We start from the raw sequence: 23,810 nt of genomic DNA, 5'->3' as shown, positions 1-23,810 counted from the left end.
TATGGATATAATTATTATTATTATTTTTTTTTAGAATTCGAACTAATCCAACCCAACCCGATTTTAAGTTAAGATTGGGTTAAAATTAGATTGGGTTGGGTCAACCTAACTTACAGCCCTACCCAAGTTGCAAAAACAATTATATGCTCTATGTATAATTACACTAGATAATTTGGATAAGTGGGATCAACTTTCTTTTCACAAATACTGGAAGGGCATTTAGCCCCAATGGTTAAAAAGGAGGGGAGGGTTAAATAGTTCACTCTCATTCCTCCGTGTTATACAAGTTCCACAATGGCGCGTGGGTCTCGTTGAATACACCTCTCATTTTAGGGGCTACTGGCCTACGGGTAAGCCTATAATGCTTGCGCCTTCAGGACACCGGCTCTTCCGTTCAACGCTTCGATAAGCAGAGGAGAGAGAAACCGAAGAGAGAGAGAGAGAGAGAGAGTCGAGGAGAGAGAAGGGATTTGATCTGGACAAGGTACGAATTCGAACCTCTCTCTACTCACTGGTGACTACTGTAAGTGTGTAAACCCTAGAGTTCATTTTATAGACCCAAGAAAAACCCTAATTCGATTCCGAGAAATTAGGGCTTCAATTGATGAAAACAGGAGAAATTTTTACTATGTACATGCATAGTGTATACTAATTTCTTTGAAACAGATCGAATTTTGGGTCTCGGAGTTACATGTATGGCTTCGGGGCCCATAGCAGATGGAAATGAAGGAGGTGAGGGTTCTAAAGAGAAGCAGAGATGGGCAGATAGCAAAGTCTATACAAGAAAATCATTCAAAGGTTTGAAGAACAACGTAACACATTCACAAACTGAAGCCCTAGCTTCCGAAGATGCTAATTCGTCTCAACAACACCTTCTCAGCCGCTTCGATGCTATGTCAGACGATTCTTCGATTCTGAACCGTCCACAGGTACCTCGTAGCTCTCGTGAACTACCTTCAGGCAACGGAGGGGGGAAGCTAGGGTTTCCAAGGCAAGAGAATCGCATTACGATCAATTTGTCGTCAAGGTCGAAGCAGGAAATGCGGGAGCTTCGGAGGAAGCTCGAGAGTGAACTGGATATGGTTAGGAATTGGGTGAAGAAAATTGAGGCAAAAGATGGGCAGACAAATGGTGGTGGGGCGAAGCGGCTTCATTTGGAGGTGGCATCGGTGAGTACTCCTCGCCAATCGAAGCCTTTAAACCAGCTGAGTATATCAGTGTTGGAGAACAGCCAGGGTGTGAGTGATAATGTGGACAAAGAGAAGAGGACGCCGAAAGCGAATCAGTTTTATAGAAAATCTGAGTTTCTTCTTGGGAAGGATAAGTTTCCACCTGCTGAGAGCAACAAGAAGTCAAAATCGAGCGGAAAGAAGCATGGAGGGGGTGAAATGGGACATGGGTTTGGGTTGGGAAAGTTCTCGAATCAAGTTTTTAAGAGTTGTAGTACTTTGCTTGAGAAATTGATGAAGCACAAGCATGGTTGGGTGTTCAATAACCCTGTTGATGCAAAGGCTCTTGGTTTGCATGACTACTTCAACATCATTAAGCATCCAATGGATTTGGGAACTGTGAAGTCTAGGTTGAATAAGAATTGGTACAAGTCTCCCAGAGAATTTGCAGAGGATGTGAGACTTACATTTCGGAATGCTATGACTTATAATCCGAAAGGGCAGGATGTACATGTAATGGCTGAGCAGCTATCAAATTTATTTGACGACAAATGGGCTGTTATAGAGGCTGATTATATGCGGGAGTTGAGGCTTGCAGTAGATTATGAAGCAAGTTTACCTACCCCTACATCAAGAAAGCATCCTCGGCAGCCACTGTCACCTCAGGGAATGAGAAGGATCTTGGATAGGTCAGAATCGATGACTCATTCCTTTGATCCCAAAGCAAAACCCACGACTTCTTCTCATTTAGGTAGGACCCCTGTCCCAAAGAAGCCCAAGGCCAAAGATCCAGATAAAAGGGACATGACATATGAGGAAAAGCAGAAACTTAGCACAAACCTGCAGAGTTTACCTTCTGAAAAGCTGGATAACATTGTCCAGATCATTAAGAAGAGGAATACGTCGCTTTGCCAGCATGATGATGAGATTGAAGTGGATATTGATAGCGTTGATATAGAAACTCTCTGGGAGCTCGATAGGTTTGTAACCAACTATAAGAAGAGTTTGAGCAAGAATAAGAGAAAGGCTGAACTTGCAGTTCAAGAAAGAGCAGAAACTGAGCCGAATGTCCAGAAAAAGGTAAAGCCTTGAATAATATATTTGGTCTCTTTGTGCAATAAAATAATGGTTCATTGATGCATTTCCTCTTGCCATTTGCAGAACCCAGCCCCAGCTGTAGTGGAGGTGCCAACCGAAACGAAAACAGGTAAAAGTCTTTGAACCCGAGGATGTAATACATTTTATTCTGTCACAATATGTTATAATATTTTGTCGTCCCAATATGTTATATTAGGCAATGATCATTGTGTAATTGTTTCGTTCATTATAAGATGAGAAGCATGCTACCTCTTCATCTCCTCTTCAAGAAAATCATGGTGATAAGGCGAGTAAATCAAGTAGTTCAAGCAGCTCTAGCAGCGATTCTGGTTCCTCTTCAAGCGGTACTGTAACATATTTCTATCATCTTTTCTGGTTTAAAACCATTTCTATTTCTGTTGCGCTAATGTTTAACTAAGTGCACAGACGAGACATGGACACGATGTGAGACAGATAAACCCTCGTGCCGAATCATAAACAAGTAGGACATGGACGGAGGGTGTACACTTAGGGATGTCAACTTTTACCGCCCCGCCGGGGCCCCGCCCCGTCCCGCCCCATTAATAACGGATATGGGAACACTTTTTATACCGTTGGGGCGGGCATGGATGCAAATTTTGTACCCATCGCGGGTCACGGGGCGGGTAAGGGTTCAGTATACATATCCTAGGGGCCCCGCCCCGCCCCGCCCCGCCCCGCTAAGCATATAATTATATTATATTATATTATATTATATATATATATATATATGTAAACTTGGTATTAAATTTGCTTTTGTTTTGGTTATGGTGGAAGTTGGAGCTTAGAACTTCTTGTGATTTGGTTGTATTAAACTTTTATTTTTGTTTATTATGTTATCCGAATTATGTTATGTGCATGTTATTTTTTTATTTTTGTTGGGATACATAATTTCATTTATGTTATGCCATTCCCAGGCTTTCCACATTCAAATAGCAGGAGCTTAAGTTCCAAAAAGTGGGAGAAAAAATTTGTTAGCGGGGTGGGCATGGGGGCACAGTATTTCCCAACGGGGCGGGGCTGGACATGAAAATTCAACCCGTCGAGGGTCTCAGGGCTAGCATGGACTTGACAAAAATTAAAAAGGGCAGGGTGGGATTTAGGGAAACCCGCTCCAAATCCGCCCCGTTGCCATCCCTATGTACACTTCTATATATTAATATAAATTTTTATTTGTAAACATATGAGACAGTTATATTGCATCAACTATTTTTATGTACCATACTAAAAGTGACATAATTTAAAAGATGAAATTGCGTGAAGATTGTAAAAAGAAGTTATATAATTTATGCTATTAGTCTCCTGCTTTGTCACTACAATTGTTTTTTCATCTTATATGAAAAACTATTATTGCACGCTTCACTTGTGTTGACCATGTGTATAATGTCAGTTTTTTTATTTTTAAAAATGGTTGGGACAATTTGAGATGAGTTCATATTATTTCCCAGATATTTGGACATGACTACTTTTAGATATGTTTCTGTTTGTATATGACTTGTCCTAGGAAGTATTTGGGATATATTGGCCAAGTGTCTGACATAATGAAATTTATTTTTTAAATTATGGATACCTCCATGAAATTTCGGAGATGTGTACGCGAAATATGGGTGTTTGACACATACACGACACCAGACACCGTTGGACAAGTTCTGTACTTCTTAGATGTTCAATTTATATTGGTTGAGTTGAGCTTTTTTGTTCTAATTACAGATTCTGATAGTGGAAGTTCTTCTGGATATGGATCTGATGCAGGACACTCACCTAGAACTTGAATACACTGAGTTCAGGTTAGATTATATCCTCTTAGATTTTTCTCTTCATCGTTTTCCTTTTTTCTTTTTGCAGAGTTACATAGTTATAATGACTCACTTTTCTTTGTTTTATGCTTATCTTTGTTTGTGCACATTCATGTTCTAAATATTTGTTTTAGATGAGACAATTATGGCAGACTTGACAGTGGGTATAGTATGATAAAAGATAATAGCATTCTTGGCTTATATCCTAATTACTGACTGTCCACTTAAGATAATTATAATAAGAATTTGGATCCAGAGTCCAGGTGGTATTATCACACCCCTGGAGGTATTTTGCTGCCATCAAGATTGTTGCATGAATAGGCAATTGATAATTTGAATTTGATATCAGTCTTCCAAACACTGATGTGGTGAGCATATATAGTTATCTTTTGTTATTTATTGAATACATAAAAATCCTTTTTGTGTTTGCTTCCAAGTTAGATGCATACTCGTATCATAGTATGTAATGCAGACTAGATGTGGTCCAGCAAGGTGAGTAGATGTTAGCAACAACCATGGGTTGAATTTGACTACATTGTACCACTTATACCTGCCTATCTAAATAAGAACTTCCTTTAATTTTCTATGGCAACTGGGAAGGGAGGTGGCTTGTGTAGTTGTTTATGCTTCTTTTCTTTTCTTTTTTTTTAAGAAAAATTGAAAATTTTTGGAGGACATTATTTTAGTTATTTGTATACTCTATTTATGTATCTGATGTGAATGAGATTTTTTTTTTTACATTTTTTATTAAAAAATAAAATAATAATGCAGTTTCAGAGGAGGGAAAATAATTGATATCAAGTAAACTTTAAAGTATACGTTAAGTTTGTAGAGAACTTTGGATGTTATGGTTCAGCCAAGAGGAAAGTCGTATTCCATAATTTTCATTATTGATCAATTTATAAGAAAGTGTGAATAAATAAGCATATATTGAAACATAAATAAAGATGAATATAATTAATTGTTGATATATTTTAACCTTTGACAAAAGAAATATTGTTGCGCCCTTTAGAATTTATTGGAAAAATAAATATCCGGTCACTTTTGGCATTGGCCCAATGTGCAAGGATAAAAAGCAAAAGGGACCCCTTAATGCCTTTTTTGATGTGGCTTGTACCTACCAGGATCCTTGTAAAAAATTAAAGCCTCAAGACACTTTAGTGTCACCTTACCTTGAGTCAAGCCTCAGAAGAACCTTTTAGAACTATGGTTCCAACAATTTTCTGGTTATTTCTAAGTACTCTATTTTGCTGCAGCTTTGTGTTTATTGTACAAAGTGATGAATCTGATGAGAACTGGAAAATAGTAGAAACAGATTGCATAAAAAATTATATATATACACACATATGGAACTTCTTAAGAACTATGAGAAACTGTTGATTCTTTATGATTAAAATAAAATAAAACCAGCAACTAGTGAGCCTCTACAAATTTTAACGTGAATCGCTTCTTTCTCCCTCTAATCTTTTTGTGTCAATGATAACTCTTCGATTTTAATTGAATAAGAAATATATAGCAGTAGTCAGTTGTGGTGTAGCAGTGATGATTTCTGTACTACAAATTAGAAGATGCTTAACGGTTGGTGGTTTGTAGGTGGGCATTGCATTCTGCTGCTGCCTGCCATATTATCTTGGCAAAGTGATGGTGGTTTACTTGTATATCTTGCAAATCTGTAAAAGCCATTAGAGGTGAACCTTTTTTAATATGCCCTCCTATATAGAGGGCTAGGTTTCAACACCAATCACTGGTAAGGCCCCACATGTAGCATTGCCGACGGTGGCTATCCCAAGCTAGCCAATTCAATGAAAGGCATTACCCCATAGAAGTAAACCTGAGCCTGCTCAGTGAAGTACTCAAATATTAGTTGTGAACTGTTTTTCTAATGTACCCAGTATCTCTTTTACATCTTCTATGCGAAAGGGTAACTATCATAATGGCAATAATCTTTTTTAGAAAAAGATTTTTGTCCATTTTTGGTGATGTCAATGTTAGAGAAATGAAAAGGATAATTAATCAGCAAGGAAGATAAGCTCCTACTAGCGGATCCCTTCTCTTCCCAGCATATCCAAATTTTTATCTACTTTCTTGAAACCTAGACTGCACAAGCTGCTTGAACGATTTGGACTGTCAAAGTAATCCCTCTGTAATAAGAAATTGCCCCTTTTTTTAACTATATCCAAATATTTATCAATTTTTTGAAATCTAGACTGCAGAAGCTTCTTGACCATTTGGACTGTCAACGTAATTCCTTTTTTTTTATTTTATATAACTGTACAGAACACCCAAAGCCACTGAGTGGGTTTGGTACCGTTGAAGCAAAATGACTGTTGGGTTTCTAATTCTAATGAAAACACCGATTGGGTTTCTAATTCAAAATTTAACTATGTGGGAACATTGCTCAAAAGTTCGGGCTGTTAAGCATGAAGTCATTGGTCCGAAACTGAAAACAACCACTCTGCCATTTAAGCCGGAGGATTAGTCACAATTTTAAGTTGTTCAAGTTCAGTCTGTTAAGCGTGGAAGTAGGGGTTTGAGTCATCAGACATCCATTTCGTGCTAATAAATTGAGATTTAGTTTTTTACCTTATACACCTTTCCTAGCCCATATTGACTCGAGTTGTTCTGGTTATTGCTTACATACTTGTGTGTAGATTATTTTTCATCTCCCACTCTACTAGCTTGTTTTGTGTGTTTACCTGATTTGCTTCTCTATGTTTAGGTTACTTTGCAATCCTATGATAGTTTTCCTGCAAGGAAAATACGCAAGGGCTTTATTTCTCCCTTTGTTTTTCCCATATAAAACTCCATTCAAAATCCATAAGAATCACAGGGTGTGCAGTTATGTTCTTTACCCCAAAAAAATTACAATGAGAGATTTTTGTGGTGCTGTCTCTTTCCCCGCTGTTCTTAGTGAATGACTCCAACTGCCTATGAGCAAATACATTGGATTTGTTTCTTTACATGAATGTGCTGATTAACCTGCTCTCCAAGTCGTTGAATGGGTTTGGTAAACATTATTGCTAATTTGTTGTTTTTGATTGGCAGATCACATATGTCGAGTACATTGGCAATCTTTGGTTGGTTATCAGAAGTTTTTGAGAACATGATTTTCAATCTGTGGTTGGTTGTATAGTGGAATCTTTTTTAATGCCTCTCATTGTCTTTGTGCAAATTGGTAATTGGTCTTCGCTGTTATTTGAACGTGTACATCTATTTCCACAGGTGTCTTTTGTGGACTTGTACAATAGTGGTAGATGTAGTCAAGTAGATTGTTGTAGTAAATTTGGTATGTGACACTTGCACATTTCTAACAATTGCCACTCACCCTAAAATTGTGTAACTTCTTTTGGTGTTTGTACTGGCAGATCAGGTGTATCTTTGATGTTATTCAAACTATTCTGTAATTGTAGTGATGAAGTCTCAGTTGCATCGCTGGGCCCATCTGTTAGTTTGCGCACATTTTTGTATGTCATGGTTTGGCAGTATGTGTGTGTGTGTCTATATATATATATACATATATTCAGTGTATATATATACTGAAGTGCTAATGGATTACTAATAATTTATTTGTTCTGCGATTTGGGGTCACCCGAGGAAGGTGTGCTCAATGTCGAGGGAGACTTTAACCCTCATCCCCAGAATGGCATACGAGAAACTACCTCCAAGGCTGATAGAATCCTCATCTTTTGATGATCGGTTTATTGATAGGTCTTGGAAAGAATTGTTATCAGCTGCTGCAATCTCTTATTTTGGAGAAACACTTGAAAGAACTGTTTCAGGCAATTGCAAGGTAAGCTGGTGCCAAGTATTATGCTCCAGTGCCCTTTCAGATTTGAGCGTTTATTTGTCTTTTCCTATTTAGTTTGGGCTAGCTCGGTTGATATGATTTCTCCTCTGATCTCTCCTCTCCCCTTGGGAACTCGGTGGTGTGCATGCATTTCAACTTATGGGGAAACAGTTGAAAAAATAATAATAATAATGGTTGATAGAGACGTATAATAGGAATAATTGTATGAACTATAATAGGAATAGGAGGGAAAGAATAGAGAGGGCAAAGGAGCAGGAGGGGCGGATGAGAAGAAAGGAGAAATGGAGTAAAAGAACAAGGATTTCCTCTGATTTTGTTTGAAACCATATGGTTTCCCTTTGGTTAGATGGAAATAAGTAAGAAACTCCAAAAAAATTTGGAAAACAGATGTGGATTGGCAATTCTTGAGAAGTGCAATTGTTGTTTCAACTTTCTTTCTGAACTTTAGCAAACGGTCATCCTTTGCAATGATGGCCATCTACCAGAAAAACCAATTTCCATTTCCCAGAAGGCGACCTTTGTCAACTAATAAAAAAGAAGTGAACAACAAAAAACAAAAAACAGTTGAATATTAAAAAAAAAATGATAGATGATATTGACACTGAAAACACCCAGGAATGCAAAATTGTGACAAAGTTTAACAATCTGCTTGACTATAGTTGAAAAACTTTCCCTACTAGATAATCGTTCTTGACTAAGTTCCACCTTTATTTTCAGCCATTTCCCGTTATGTGCAACTTTCTTCAAATTTCAAGCTCTGCTCAAAAGGCTAAAAGCTTCCATTCCCAAATTCAACATGAAGCACGATGATATGCATCAACCAAATAGCAATAGAAAGGGGCAAATTATAAGCTATTATCATTATTGTTACTATTTTCGGTAATTAAACCACTAAAAAGTAAATGGTATGCTTATTTACCACTTGGGGTAATGTTGTTCTATAGATGAGTTTAGCTTTTGTGAGCATTGACATCCAGCGCGGCATCCTTCAACTTCAAAGGTCAGCCCTGCAGATACAGTTAAGAGAGATTTATTTACAGATGCCTTTGTCAATAGTGGTATTTACAAAAGCTCCCACTCAGATTCACAGAACACATGAGCCGCTAAATTCTCTGCGTCCGCGTCTGTTGTAACAGTAGGCACTGAACTTTCCACATTCTCTTGGTTTAAACCTGCATCAACATCTCCATGTTGTAATGCAAGCTGCTCATACTCCTGCTTCCTTGTTAACCTCATTTTTGAAGAGAGAGCTTCCTGAATCTTTATCTAAAAGAAAATATTTCATTAATGACAATGAATATTATATATATATATATATATATATAGAGAGAGAGAGAGAGAGAGATGAGAGAGTACCTTGTATGTTCGATGTTTGCCGTCCCCATGAGAAACAAAATAAAGTTTATCTCTATCCACCAAGACACAAGTTTCTTCAATCTTTGATGTATCAAATTGTTCAATTGTTTCAATCCCTGGCTCAACAATAACACTGTTCTCAATCACATCCATGTTACACCCCCCTAATGTTCCTGTAAAGTTTCAACAAAATCAGTAGATAGATTGAAGAAATAACAATAGGTAACAATACAAAAAATTGGCACTTGGTAACACAAAGTTTGAACGCACTTCAGAGGGACAGTGGACGTGCTTCAGACACGCATCATTGCCCATTGGAAAATTACAACTGTAAACAAGGCCTCATTTGGCATAGCTTTTGCTTCCGCTTTTACAGGGAAGAAAAAGAAAAGCATAAGTTATCACTTCCATTTAGCTTATTCGTTAGTGTTTGGAAACTATATTTTAGAAGAGTTTGTAGTGTCGAAAGAGGCTTTTTTTATGTTTGGCAAAACATTTGCTAAATCTCTTTACTATTTAAATAACTATTTTAACACTGTTTATGAGTTGCAACCACGGCATGATATTCACTATGGTATAGAGAGAGAAAGATATCAACAATGATCAAACAAGAACAAAGTGCATTGTGATGATCCTGTTGCCATATTATTATTATTTTTCTCTACGGTTACACACTGATTGAATTCATTCTTGTCTTCACAGTGAGGGGGTAAAAACAATCCTTAATTATTTTCTTTACAGTGGGAAAACAAATAACATGCTAAACTTTCTTTAACTCACAAAAAGATGAAACTATCCTAGGATTAAAATTCACAAAATAGTTCCACCCAATCATTAATTGAACTCTCATTTAATTATTAATTGAGAGCAGGAATGACCTTAGTCATCATATCTGCCGGATTTTCTATTGTCCCAATCTTCCTCACTGCAGTAGAACATCAATGTGCTTGGTCCTCTCATCAAACATCTGATTTTTAATCAAATGTAAGCACTCTGGCTGTCGCAAAACACAGTCAAATCATCCTGCTGCAAGCCCAAATTACCAACCAAGCCTCTCAACAATATAGCTTCCTTCACTGCCTCTGTGGCTGCCATGTATTCAACTTCAGTAGTAGACAATGCAACTACGGGCTGCAAAGTCGCCTTCCAACTGATCCCACTCCCACAAAGAGTGAAGAAGTTCCCTGTCAAGGACCTCCTCTTATCAAGATCTCCAGCATAATCCGAATCAACAAATCCAACAACACTACCACATGTGATGCTGCCTCTGTCATAAACTAAGCCAACATTTGCAGTGCCTCCCAAGTACCGCAATATCCACTTCACAGCCTGCCAATGGACCTTCCCAGGTCCATCCACACATCTACTCACTACACTAACTGCATGTGAAATGTCTGGACTAGTGCACACCATAGCATACATGAGGCTACTAACTACATTAGCATAAGGAACACGAGACATGTGCTCCAACTCCTCCTCGGTTTGTGGTAACAATTGTGCTGAAAGTCTATAGTGGGCACCAAAGGAGTACTCACAGGCTTTGACGCTTGCATACCGAAGCGTTCCAGCACCTTCTCAATGTATTTCCTCTGTGACAAATACAATCTACCGCTCCTCTAACCCTGTGAATTTCCATACCAAATATCCTCTTTGCAGCACCAAGATCCTTCATCTCAAATTCACCACTAAGTTGAGCCTTCGACATGTTGATTTCAGACATATTCTCGCAAGCTATCAACATGTCATCAACATTTTTTTTTTTATAAGTAAATATATATTAACAAAGGCGCTCAAAGGGGAGCGAACCCTTAACAAAGCAAACAAAAGACGCAAAAGGCTCCATTACAACGATAAGTTGTTAGCAAAATCCAAAAAACTGTCCAAAGATGAACAATTTTTCCCACTAACCCAAGAATAAAGAGAATGCAAAATATTCGACTTAATAACCCAAGCCGACGACTCCTTTCCATCGAAAGATCTCCTATTCTGCTCGTGCCACAACCCCCACCAAACGCTACCCATTAGTCTCCCTCTCCAAGCCTCTGACATAGCCATCGTGTTCCTTGACATCAACATGTCATCAACATACAGCAACAAGTACAAATACGAACCATCTAAGAGCCTCCTATGATACACACAACCATCAAACTTACTCCTACAGTATCCACTCCCAACCATAAAGGTGTCAAATCGCTTGTACCACTATCTATGAAACTACTTCAACCCATACAAGGACTTCTTAGTAGGCAAATATGATCTTCCTTTACCAAAATCTCAAGCTGATGCATATAAATCTGCTCTTCCAACTCACCATGCAAGAAAATAGTCTTGACATCAAGCTGCTCGAGCTCTAAGTCATACAGAGCAGCCATAGCAAGTAATGCCCGGATTGAACTATGTTTTCACAATAAGAGAAAATACTTCATTGAAGTCCACCCCTTCCCTTTGTGTATAGCCCTTCGCCACTAACTATGCCTTGTACCTCACATCTTCCACCACTGGAGTTCTTTCTTCTTGAAGACCTATTTACAGCCCACAATATTCCATCCCTTAGGCTTCTTAACTAGCTCCCAAGTCTGGTTCTTATGAAGAGACTCAATCTCCTCACTCATGGCAACAAACCACTGTGCTGACTCTCTACCTGTGATGGCCTCATGATAAGTACATGGTACCTGCTTATCAATATCCTATGCCACACTAAGTGCATAAGCAACCAAATCAACGTGTGAAAACCCATACTTCTCAGGTGGCCTAACATCCCTCCTAGGCCTGTCTCTAGCCACACTATACTGCTGCAACTGTGCATCTCCCTCAGCCCGAAACTGCACCTGCTTATTAGTCTACCGATTAGGACTATTCTCTAACTGAACCTCTACATGCTCTACCTGCTCACTAACACCTTGAGCTCTCCCTAAATCAACTACCTCCTTCTACGGAGTAGGCATCGCAAACTCATGAAATGTCACACCCCTGCTAACAAGTATCTTCTTTCTCGAAGCCTCCAGGCACCATAATTTGTATCCCTTGACCCCGGACTGATAACCAAGAAATATGCATTTATTAACCCCCGGTTCAAGCTTCCCCTCATTCACATGAGCATACACTGGACACCCAAATATTCTCAGATTACTGTAACTAGCAGGAAAACCAGGTCATACCTCCTCTGGAGTCTTACAATCAATAGCAATCCATGGAGACTGGTTCACCAAGTAACTAGTTGTAGAAATAGCTTTGGCCAAGAACCCTTTGTCTAACCCTGCATTGAACAACATACACCGTGCCCTCTCCAATAGCGTTATGTTCATCCGTTCTGCAACTCTATTCTGTTGTGGAGTCTTCCTCACTGTGTGGTGCCTCACAATCCCAGAAGTCTTGCAGAACTCATTAAATTCTCCATCACAAAATTCTAAGCCATTATTTGTCCTCAATAGCTTGACTCATTTTGCAGTCTACTTCTCAATCAAGGTCTTCCACTGCTTGAATGTAACAAAGGCCTCATTCTTGTGCTTCAGAATGTAAATCCAAACTTTTCGAGAAAAGTCATCAATCAATGTCATTATATATCTACCACCACCATGTGAAGTAACCTGAGAGGGACCCCAAAGATCAGAATAAATATAATCCACCGTACCCTTGGTCATGTGAATTCTTGTACTGAACTTCACTTTGCACTACTTCTTAAAGACACAATGCTCACAAAAATCCAGCTTCCCAGTTTTCTGAACACCAAGCAAACCTTGCTTGCTCAAAACATCCATCCCCCTTTCACTCATATGCCCAAGTCGCATATGCCACAATCTGGTAGTATCTAAATTCGAATCCAAGGACGATACAGCAATTGAACCCGTAATTGTGCTACCCTGCAGAGCATATATACCATGCTTCTTCAGTCCCTTCATCACCACAAGAGCACCATTTGAAACCCGAATGGCTCCACCTCCAACTTTGTAAGTGCACCCAATGGAATCCAACATACCCTGCAGAGCATATATACCATGCTTCTTCAGTCCCTTCATCACCACAAGAGCACCATTTGAAACCCGAATGGCTCCACCTCCAACTTTGTAAGTGCACCCAATGGAATCCAACATACCTAGGGAAATCAAATTCTTTCTCAGTTCTGGAACATGCCTGACATTAGTCAATGTCCTCACTATGCCGTTATACATCTTGATTCGAACTGTACCAATACCTACAACTTTGCACACCACATCATTCCCTATCAGAACTCCCCTCCATCAATAAATCGATAAAAGGTAGACCAGTTTGGACAAGCATGAAATGAGCAACCCGAATCAAGAATCCACTCATCGCAAGAGCTGCCGACAGAATTCGTGAGAATGTCACCACCATCTGAATCATTACCCTCTACAACAGCCAAACTATCAACTTAAGAGGATTTTTCCTTTCCCTTTTTACGCTACGGACAATTTTTCCTGAAGTGCCCTTCCTTGCGACAGATGTAACATCTCAACACTTTTGTTCTCTTCTTAGACTTAGAACGATTTCTGCTGCTAGACCCTTCCTTCTGATTTGTTCTTCCTCTGACAACTAGCCCTTCTACCAAACTTTCTGTATTGCCCTTAAACGCCCTTTTATGCAACTATTTGGAATTCAAAGATGCCTTCACATCTTCCATGAACAAAGTAGTTCTGCCATACATCATTGTATCGACAAAGTTCTCATACGAGGGTGGTAGAGAACACAACAGAATAATAGCCTGATCTTCATCCTCTATCTTGACATCAATATTTTTTCAAGTCCATGATGATATTGTTTACCTCGTCAAGATGGTCTTTCATAAACAAACCTTCGCGCATCTGGAGAGTGAACAACCGTTTCTTTAGATACAAGGGACTCAAACTTATTCCACAGCCCATCTGTCGTAGTCTCTACAGCAACTTCTCGCAGAACCTCGTTACTCGAGCACAACAAAATTGTACTATGTGCTTTCTCCATAACCTCATCTTTGTCCTTAATCTGTTTTGGCAGTGCATCCTTCCCCTTCAACACCTTGGATAACCTTTGTTGAGCCAATAGAGCCTGCATCCTAACTTGCCACAGGTTGAAATCGTTTCTGCCTTTAAACTTCTCGATTGCCAAAAACTTAGACGCCATCCCTGCTTCGAACCGAAAGCTTTGATACCAATTTGTTACGACAAACGCAACGAACCAAGCAACAATTACGATAACACAACAGAAAAATAAACACACCACACAAAGAGCACAAAAATTTATACGTGGTTCAGCAAAGCTTCATCCATGGTGGAGATCCGACGAAAGTCTTCACTATGTGTAAAATTGGAGATTACAAGTTTCAACCCCTATCTATTCTATACGAATTTCAGTGTCTCTTTCACAACTCACTCCAAACCCTAAACGCCCTTATATATCGGGCTACAAAAGAATACTAATTAGGATCCATGACCCATGAGCAAAAACGAGACAAAGCTCATCCAATGGGTCGTCAGGTTGAAAGCAGATCGCAATGCGACTCGGCACCAAACTCAGGCCACAACATCACATATATATACATATATATATATATATATATATATATATATATATAGATGTTCTTAAAATTGGATAAAAAGAGCTACGGGTACTAGAAGAAAACAGTCGTAAAAGAGATTTGAAACAAATTTATATATGTATTTGCAGTAATAGTGATCCAAAAATTGAAAGTGTGCATGAAGTTATTGAAATTGGCCATATAGTTTGCAATCTGTCTTTAATGAAGCAATTGTTGCAGTACTTATCCATCAGAGCTCGTCAACGCTCTTGAACTAATTGAGTGGAAGGAAGATGGTGAGAAGATCAAGATGAGGAAAGGAGATGGTGGGGAACCTACTGCAGTGCAAAACTGTAACCAGATAAGAGCTCGGATTTGTGATGTGATTAGGGTTTCTTTGTATATAAAGGGATACAGGTGAAATATTTATTTTATGGTTCACAAATATGAGGGTAATGTTGCCATTATGAAAGTTATACTAAAGTTAAATCACCTTCCCGTGTCTTTTACTCCCTTTGTCCCCAAATACATGTCCATGGGGAACCCAACTTTTTTTGGTAGTGGAGTTTTAATAGTTTTTTATTGTATTGATAAGAGTGAAGTTTCAAATATGCCCTTACTAAAAGACAAAATAGTGCTCCGTAATTAGTGCAATTGTTTAGTTAAAAGGATAGTTTGGGAATGTTATAAAAAATAGTACATTCAATTTTGGAATGGGACGTGTTTTTTGGGACATCCCAAGATGAAAAGATGGACAAGTATTTTGGGACGGAGGGAGTAACAAAGAGCATTTTGGAAAAGCCGAGGTCCTCAGCTTCTTCAAAACGCTCTTCTAAGAGCAAAAGCTCTTTCAAAAAAGCAAGCCAAACACTATATAAAACAACTTCCAAGTCCAAAAAGTCAAAAACAGCGTTAGAAAAGTCAATCCAAATAGGCCCTAAGACCGTTTTGATTTTCATGTCATATGGTATATAAGAGTCTAGTTTGCATGCACAAATCATTTTAAGAATTCAAGTGACGCCTTCACAATTTTTATACATTAAATCACTACTGCTGCTTCTTTGAGTTCAAACTCCACTGAAAATGATAAACTTAAGCCTTCAAATGTGACTAAAAATAAATAAATGATATGGACCAGCTCCGCACACGGCTGTAGGAGTTTTGTTAGACAGAGGATGTAGATGATATATAAATATATTTGTATATGTGTATCCATTCAAATAGATGTATAAAGTTGAGATTAGAGAGAGAACGATTTAATAGATGGAGGGGATGAGAGAGGAATCATTAAGAGAGAAAGTGACTGAGAGCTGTGATTCCGTGAATGAAAGATAAGGGTGAGGAAGAGAAGGAGAAGACAAAGAAGAGGTCGAAGCCAGACTAACAATGCCGTGAAAGAAAGAGTGAGGGGATAAGATCAAAATCTTATCTTGTTTTCCTTGTTTGGATACAAGAAAGAAAAAAAATTGTCTTCAACAAATAGATATATATGTATGTTATCTTTTATATACGGTATATGTTAATAAAATCTGGGCTATTTTGTTTTTCAAAGAAAGTGTGGGCTATTTTGTGGGTCTAATTAAAATAGGTTATGTTTATTACTAATATAAATTAGAAATTGAATAAAAGTAAAAAATTTATATATAATAAAAATTACAATATTATTTTATTGCCATATCCTTGCCTTGTTCGTGTCCTATTTTGAAGAATTTGCCGTATCACCGTGTCTGTGTCATATCGTATCAGTGTCCCGTGTCCGTGTCCGTGTCCGTGTCCATGTCCATGCTTCATAGACCATTACAAACACATGGCAACGACACAACATTGGTGTACATAGGGAAGGATTGTGTGTACTTGTAAAAATGAATAGACTCTTCTTATACTCCTATACCAACTCCTTTCAGTCCTTTGATAAACCCTCCTTGATCTTACATCTGTTTTTGTTTGTGAGTGTAAGAAAATTTAGAGTCTAACACTGGTCATCCTTAGAATAATCCATGCTTCATAGGTGTTACTGCCCTACAAATAGAATATCATAGATGCGCTGCATTTCTTTCTATAGATATTGGGAGGTGGGGAAAGTACTGATTTGTCCTGAATCTTTTTGGTTCCTGCAACTTGAGTCAGTTCTGCATTCATCATTTCTTTAGAGCATTACTTCACAATCTCAATCAATCATTATCTAGTGCTAGTCCTACCTACATGGGGTTCTAGGAGAGAAACACGAGCAAACCCAAAACTTTGAAGTGTTTTTGCACAAGTGATTGCTCTCATACTTGAACCAACATTTTTAAGCTTCCCAATCCAAACTTTTATCATTGCAGCACCAAGCACCCCCCTTCTTTTATGCAGTACTTACAAGGCAAGTCACAATGACCCAGCCTCAACAAATTTCATTTTCCCAATTTAATCAATAACCCAAAAAATTAATAATGTTCCAATTTGGGTTGGGGCGGGGGGAAAGGAAAGAGAAGTCAAATTATGCCTTTATAAGACGAGAATACCTGTATGGCATGTAAAAAACTCCTCACCAGCAGATTGATTGTAATGCGCATCCCTAGTAATGTATGACCCTGGAACAAACTCACAATCTGTACATGTGCCTGCAACTAACAAAATAGGAAGTTAACAAACAGCAAGTCAGCAACTAGAGGAAGTAAGAGAATAATAAGATAGAAAATATCTATGAAAAAAATTGCCTTTTCACTCTGCTGAGAAGCCACCAAACTCACCGTCGGAGTAAGAACATCTTATTTTTTTATCTTTCTTCCCACAGGATTCATCTGATAGAATCATATCTGACATTGGGAAATCAATTGAAGCATCAACTATCAACGAAGTTGTTTCCACAGTACTGTTATGAACTTTCCGACCTTCTCCAATGCCACATCCTGTAACTTCATCTGAAGCTCGCGGAGATATCATAGCTATCTGGTCACATGCTGCTTTATGCTTTTCACTTATTTCATAGCATGATAACGCCCTGCTCAAATCTTTCGACACAGGAGAAACTGACTTTGTCATTTTGATACCCATATCTGAATTTTCACAAATTCCTCTATTGTTATTTTGCCCCGAGATGTAGTCAGAGCATGCTCCTTTCACAAAGCCCCTAGAAGATGGGGCTGGAAAATGATTTAGATCGCCAAGGTCACTGAAAGATGAGGAACGGTCCACATCCACACCAACAATCACTTTAGAGTACTCAGTCACTTGCTTTTCAACCATTATATCCTCTTCCTTGATGCTTGCTTTTGGTTTCTTAGAGATCCCAATGTCAGCATTTGGGTTCAGAGACAAGTCAGCAGTAGCCACTTTCATGGGATCTATAGAAGATGGAGGAAGCAAATCATGCATAACATCTGAGTAGAACATTTTGACACTAGCACCGACCATCTGCACCTGATCTTCAACATACTTAACTGTGTCCTTTCCAAAAGTAATAGTTTTATGATGACAACAAGAAGAAAAAGTGTCAGCTACAGTAGTCTCAAAACTAATAATATTAACTATATGATGAGAATAGTATCACATGAAATTCATTCAAATTACAAAAAGAGATGAAAAAATGTTTCACACAATGCCACAATTCCTTCCTTGCAAGAAAGATAAAATATGGCAAAGAAGCACTATCTCAAGAGAATAACATGCTGAGGGCATATAGCAGTACAAAAGGGAGGGAAAGTACTGCGCTAGTACAGTTGTCATAGTCATAGTTGTAATACAGTGACTCTAATAACACTAGCCTTGCAGAACAACAAATTCAGCCACCTCCCACTAGAGAGTTTAGTGATCAAGTCCTTAAAAATACCCTTACGGCTTAAAGGGGATGGATAGAAACCTAGCCTACAATGACATAGGGTCAATGTTAGATTACAAAAGACAAAAAGAAAGGGAGGATGCGGGGAGGAAAAATAAAAAAGTGCATACCTGGCATATAACTTCTTCAACCTCCAAGCACATAGCTTCAAACTTTTGGTAAATATTCCCAACCCAGGTTATACCTTTAAACTCCATGGTGATCATAAATTAATCTCGATAGGATAGTGTTACACTGTCATATGTTCTTATTTAATTTCTACTTCAAGATGGTGCTACTCATCAACTGCAAAAAATTAAGATGAAAATTCTATCAGGGCTATATACTACTTATAATTGCATGTAAATAAAACAGAGAATTCTAACTGAAAACTAAAAAATGCATCAGTTACTAACTAAATAGTTCACATAATGACCTACAAAAAGAATCTCAATGACCAACCACAGCCAGATACAGAAAATATATTCAAGTAGTTCCCACCCACACCAACACACAGTCCTGACCGAGTTCATCTGATGTGAGAAAATAACTGCTCTGACATTATCAATCTAAAAAGCAACTGGAAAATCACTAGTCTGGGAATCAAGATCAAGGTATTTCACTGTATTTGCATATACATTTAGTACAGAAGCAAGGTCCCATTTGTTATCTTCTAGACACCCCATTTTGGACCATGCTAACTCTGCCCAATGTCTTGTTATTTCAACATTTAAAGCCTTCAATGCTTCAATCCTGAAAAGTAGACCCGTGTTTACAAAAGAGTACATGAAGAAAATATAACATCATTTCACAAAATGGACAAACCCAATCATCCCCAAAGCAGAAGATGTCTTCCAACCCTTCCAAACTAGCATACACAGCCAGTTCATTTGGCCACCAACTTGCAACTTTGTGAAATATGACTAACATTCCTCTTGCATGGTCTAGAAGCAATCTGAATAATTCAAGCCATCCATCTAGACAAATTTATAAGGAAACTAGGGTTCCCTATAAATCATAGTCTGTTATAAATATTGAGCAATTCTTTCTGATATTATAATCAAGAACCACCAGAGAATCAAGAATAAGAGCAACAGATGAGCCACAAAAAATCAGCGTAAAAGAGAGAAGCTGAAATAGCTCTCATATTTATTGATTAATATCTTGTGTTTAACTATTATTATTCCAAGTTTCTTATTTGATTGCTTTGGATGGGGTCGGTGGTGGTGGGTAGATGGGGTTTGTAGTGATGGGTATAGTTGTCTTTTATGGTGGTTTGACAGGATGATGATAAATGCAAAGGATAAAATGAGATTACTAAAATATGGGGAGAGGAGAAGGAGAAGGAGTTGGAGGGAGAAGGAGGAAAGAGGATTTCAGGGAGTTGAAAGAGATGGAGGTTTGACAAGGTTCCAAAAGGGATTGAAAAAGGATGGAGAGACAAGAAGAAGAAAAAGAACAAGAGAGGAATTCAAATAGAGTTGACAGTGGTGGTGATTTAACAAGGTTGATGCCTTTGTAAAGGTCCAAATTGGGTTTAAAAAAGCTGGGAAGAGGGAAGAAGACGACGAAGAGTCCATATCAAAAACAAGGCCAGTGGTGGCAGTTGTCGCTGCTTAATGGAAACAGATTCTGACTCTAATTCACCACAGCAACCCTCATCCAAACCCACCACAATAACAACATAGAAGTTCACAAGAATTGCCTACATGTCCCATCCAAATCGCTGCCTTGTAATCCAAACGACCACCCCAAAATCACAAGACAACAACGTGGTGGTATGGAACTACCTCAAAACATCCCCAACTATGCATCCTGAAAGTATCATCTTCTGTTAGAGGATTTAATATTAAAGGTACACCCTCTCTAATAGCTTAAGCTTTTAGAGAAGTTGACATTGGCAAGAAACACAATCAAACACACTTTTTTGCTCGCACTTGGACTCAAACCCATCCCCTCTTCTTTGAGGATGGGGAGGTTATACAAATGGGCAGATGCCAGTTGGTAAGCTTTTAGAATAGTTGGTTGTTAACGTCTTCCATATAATATCTCAACTACCGTTTACCTTACCCTCGGGTGTTTAAACGCTCAAGATATCATGGCAAGGAATAAATTCGCACTCTCAATTGGATTCTTATATTACTGCATGAGGTCTCCACCACTTCTGAAACATACATGTACCTCTTCCATTCTCTCTCTAAATTCTTTCCCTAAAATTTCTTCTTCAATTTCACTCTATAAATTCATCTCTTTCCCGTTTATGGTTGTATCTACTCCAAAAGCTTAAGCTGTTGGAGAGGGTGCAACTTTAATATTTATATCCTTCAACATGCCCCCCTCACGTGTGGCCTTCTTTTTTTATCCAAAGCATGTTTTTCAATTTTTAATTAGGGTGACGGTGAGGTTTGAACTCGAGACCTTTGGCTCTAATACCATGTTAACTACCATCTACTCCACAAGCTTAAGCTGTTGGAGAGGGTGAAACTTTAATATGTATATCCTTCAACAATGGTAACACGTTCTTTTCTTTCTTTGGGTTACTTTCCTACTGTTAAAAGTTTTTAAATAGAAAGCAGGGGTGCTTAATCAGAAGTTGGAGCAGGGAGCATTTCTTAAGCTGTAGGAGGTGATGGGTGCTGGTAGGCTCTCTTTCTATTTAACACACCTCAAAACCATCACATACTCTAACTGCGCCTCAATTTTCACCAGTTTGCACGAGGTTTCAGACTAACACAAGTTGTGACCATTTCAATAGCCCAAACCAGTTTAAGTCTTATAAAACTTCTTGGAATTAGTTTTTTAATTTATTTTAATTACTAATATTTTGATATTCTGGTGTTAAAGCATCATCATCATCATCCTTGCCTTTGTCCTGTACAACAAGGTCGGCCATATGGAATTTCTTTTTCCACTCTTTTCTATCATAAGTCGTATCATCTACTAGATTTAATTTTTTACAGTCATTTCTTATTACTTCATTCCTTGTTTGTTAGTTTCGGTCGACATCTTTGTCTCTTACCCTCTATGCAAATCAATCTTTCCCTCCTCATCTATAGGTCAGCATTGAATATGCCCATATCACCTAAGTCTACTCTCTCTTATTTTCTCGCTAATAGGCACCACGCCGAATTTCTCCCTAATCCTTCGATTATTAAACCTATCTTTCCTAGTTATTCCTAACATCCATCTTAACATCCGCATTTCTGCCACATGGATGTGTCGTTTGTGTTTCTTTTTTAATGCCCAACATTCCGCCCCATATAAAATAGCCACTCTAATCATTGTTCTATATACTTTCCCTTTTAATTTATTTGGTATTTGTTTAACACATAAAACCCCACTAGCATTCCTCCACTTTGTCCAACCTATTCTATTTCTACTACTTACATCATCATCAATCTCTCCATATTTTTGTATAATTGATCCTAAAGCATGCGGTATTAATTAGCATTATGTCAATTAATTAGTTAATTGACAACTATAACTTATCAAGTCATGACAAAGGATAGGAAGTATTTTGAGAGATCTAAGGATTGACCCCAATAAGAGGCTGCACATAAGATCCAATGGTGGGCTTGAAAACATAGATTTTTTTTTTCCCCTTTAAAACATAATATATAAAAATAAAAAAATAAAAAAATCTAAGCCATGTGACAGTTATAAATGATCAAGCTAAAATGCTTTGAGTAAATAGATTTTAAATCTTAGAGCGCTATCTCTATATGTGTTTGAGTGTACATGCATCTGCATTATGTACAAGATTAACTACATGAATTTTATCAGCCAGTCCACAAGATATAATTCATTTATATTTTAAATAAATTAGATAGAGAAGTAAAAAACTCTAAAGAAGGGGAGAGATTACAGTGGCTGTGATTGAGAGCCTTTATGCATCAATGGTCCATCTGAAGAGCACCTTTTAAACATAATTTTGAAGGGTAAAAGTGTAGGGCACTTTCTTATTTTGCTTTCTCGTGTGTATGAGAATCTTTCCTAGTTTGGATATTTTCTGATACTCCCCCTGTTCTACAAATACAATCTTGAACTTTCTCATGTTTGACGAATTCCCATACTCCAAACCACAATTTTCCTAAATTTCTAATGTGTACAAACTATAGCAAAGCAAACTACTCTTACCCAAATTCTAGGGTTCAAGAAAAGTACCATAAATTCATACGATGCTTATAATAAGAACTACACAGCTGTTTCAACTCAAATCATCCACCATTCTAAACTTAATCGGAGATAGATATAAAGTTCTGATCAACAACATAATAAAAAATAAAAAATAAAAAAAAACCCATATATAGTGCTTGGAAAACAAAACGAAGAACATACGCAGAGATACATTTGTACATACTCGAGAACTATATCAAATATATATAGTGAAAATTGAAGCAGTGCTACTAACCTATTGTAAGAGATGAATACCCAGAAGCAGAAAAGTTGAGAAATCAACGATTACGAATCTAATTCAAGAAAAAGCAATTTAACTTTATATATTGGGAACAAAAATAAATGAAGGTACAAAAGAGTTTAGGAGTTTAAAAAGAGAGAGTTCTGGGTTGGAGTAGAAGAATCAGAAACGTAGAAATGTAGAATTGCTCGCTAGGCATTCTTGAACCTGTTGATTAACACGTGGACAAGTCATATAAATCAAATTTGAAATAATCATAAAATATGACCTAACAGTAGGGGTCGGATGGCAATGGGGGCGGTTTATGCCTGATGAACCCTCCCCGTCCCGTTCCAGCCTAAACTGGGCGTTTCACTTCATCTCCGCCTCGTTTAATTTTTTTTATCTCCGGTGGGCACCTGTATAGTCCCAAAAATTTTCCTCCTTTTTATTTTTTTTTTCTACGAATACAATTATAAAACTACTGAAAAAATTCATAAAAAAATGGTCAATCAATAATTTAACATAAAATTCAAGAGTATAAATGTTCTTAGTTAGTAGGACTCTACTGATCTCTAGAACGACTGGGAAAATAAATGAATCTGATTTAGGGTTTTTAGAACTAACTTTATGTACTAATAAAATAAAAGTAATTTAGTAATTTGCCAACCTAAACGGACGCAGGATTGGGCCGGGTGACCTCCCCCTGCCCCTGCCTGAAACCCACACTGGTTTTCACTAATAAAAACCATCTCCATCCGAATAAGCTAAACGGTCCTCCAAAACTGCTATAAACGGTGCGGGGGTTGGACAGGTACCCGTCCTCGCGGGGCAAATTGTCATTCCCTAGTAGGGGTG

The 23,810-nt window shown here is 38.0% G+C and overlaps 2 protein-coding genes across 10 annotated transcripts; one reads left to right on the top strand and one right to left on the bottom strand.

The window, feature by feature from the left end:
- Window positions 1-348: 348 nt before the first annotated feature.
- LOC132311253 (transcription factor GTE4-like) lies at window positions 349-7,548 on the top strand. Of its 4 annotated transcripts, XM_059809084.1 has the most exons (6): window positions 352-484; window positions 667-2,249; window positions 2,331-2,376; window positions 2,501-2,611; window positions 3,996-4,072; window positions 7,127-7,548. In XM_059809084.1, the coding sequence occupies exons 2-5, from the start codon at window positions 696-698 to the stop codon at window positions 4,055-4,057; spliced, it is 1,773 nt and encodes a 590-aa protein (XP_059665067.1). In that variant the 5' UTR covers window positions 352-484; window positions 667-695; the 3' UTR covers window positions 4,058-4,072; window positions 7,127-7,548. The 4 variants fall into 4 exon arrangements, with proteins under 4 accessions (XP_059665069.1, XP_059665068.1, XP_059665067.1 ...); XM_059809083.1 differs by having other exon boundaries at window positions 352-2,249; XM_059809085.1 differs by lacking the exon at window positions 2,501-2,611 and having other exon boundaries at window positions 350-2,249.
- Window positions 7,549-8,701: 1,153 nt separating this feature from the next.
- On the bottom strand, window positions 8,702-23,348 carry LOC132311254 (uncharacterized). 6 transcript variants are annotated; one of them, XM_059809091.1, is made up of 7 exons: window positions 22,968-23,218; window positions 18,688-18,862; window positions 18,446-18,603; window positions 17,490-18,186; window positions 17,262-17,366; window positions 9,246-9,418; window positions 8,702-9,155 (listed from the first exon to the last, which is right to left on the bottom strand). In XM_059809091.1, the coding sequence occupies exons 4-7, from the start codon at window positions 18,151-18,153 to the stop codon at window positions 8,952-8,954; spliced, it is 1,146 nt and encodes a 381-aa protein (XP_059665074.1). In that variant the 5' UTR covers window positions 18,154-18,186; window positions 18,446-18,603; window positions 18,688-18,862; window positions 22,968-23,218; the 3' UTR covers window positions 8,702-8,951. The 6 variants fall into 6 exon arrangements, with proteins under 6 accessions (XP_059665074.1, XP_059665075.1, XP_059665071.1 ...); XM_059809092.1 differs by having other exon boundaries at window positions 18,446-18,598; XM_059809088.1 differs by lacking the exons at window positions 18,446-18,603; window positions 22,968-23,218 and adding an exon at window positions 23,242-23,348.
- Between the last annotated feature and the right edge of the window lie 462 nt (window positions 23,349-23,810).

This window comes from Cornus florida, unplaced genomic scaffold, assembly GCF_030987335.1.
Source record: "Cornus florida cultivar Cherokee Brave unplaced genomic scaffold, ASM3098733v1 CherokeeBrave_3.0.0_Hap2_Chr06, whole genome shotgun sequence".
NCBI classification, from domain to species: domain Eukaryota; kingdom Viridiplantae; phylum Streptophyta; class Magnoliopsida; order Cornales; family Cornaceae; genus Cornus; species Cornus florida.
This window is presented reverse-complemented; position numbering and strand designations above follow the sequence as displayed.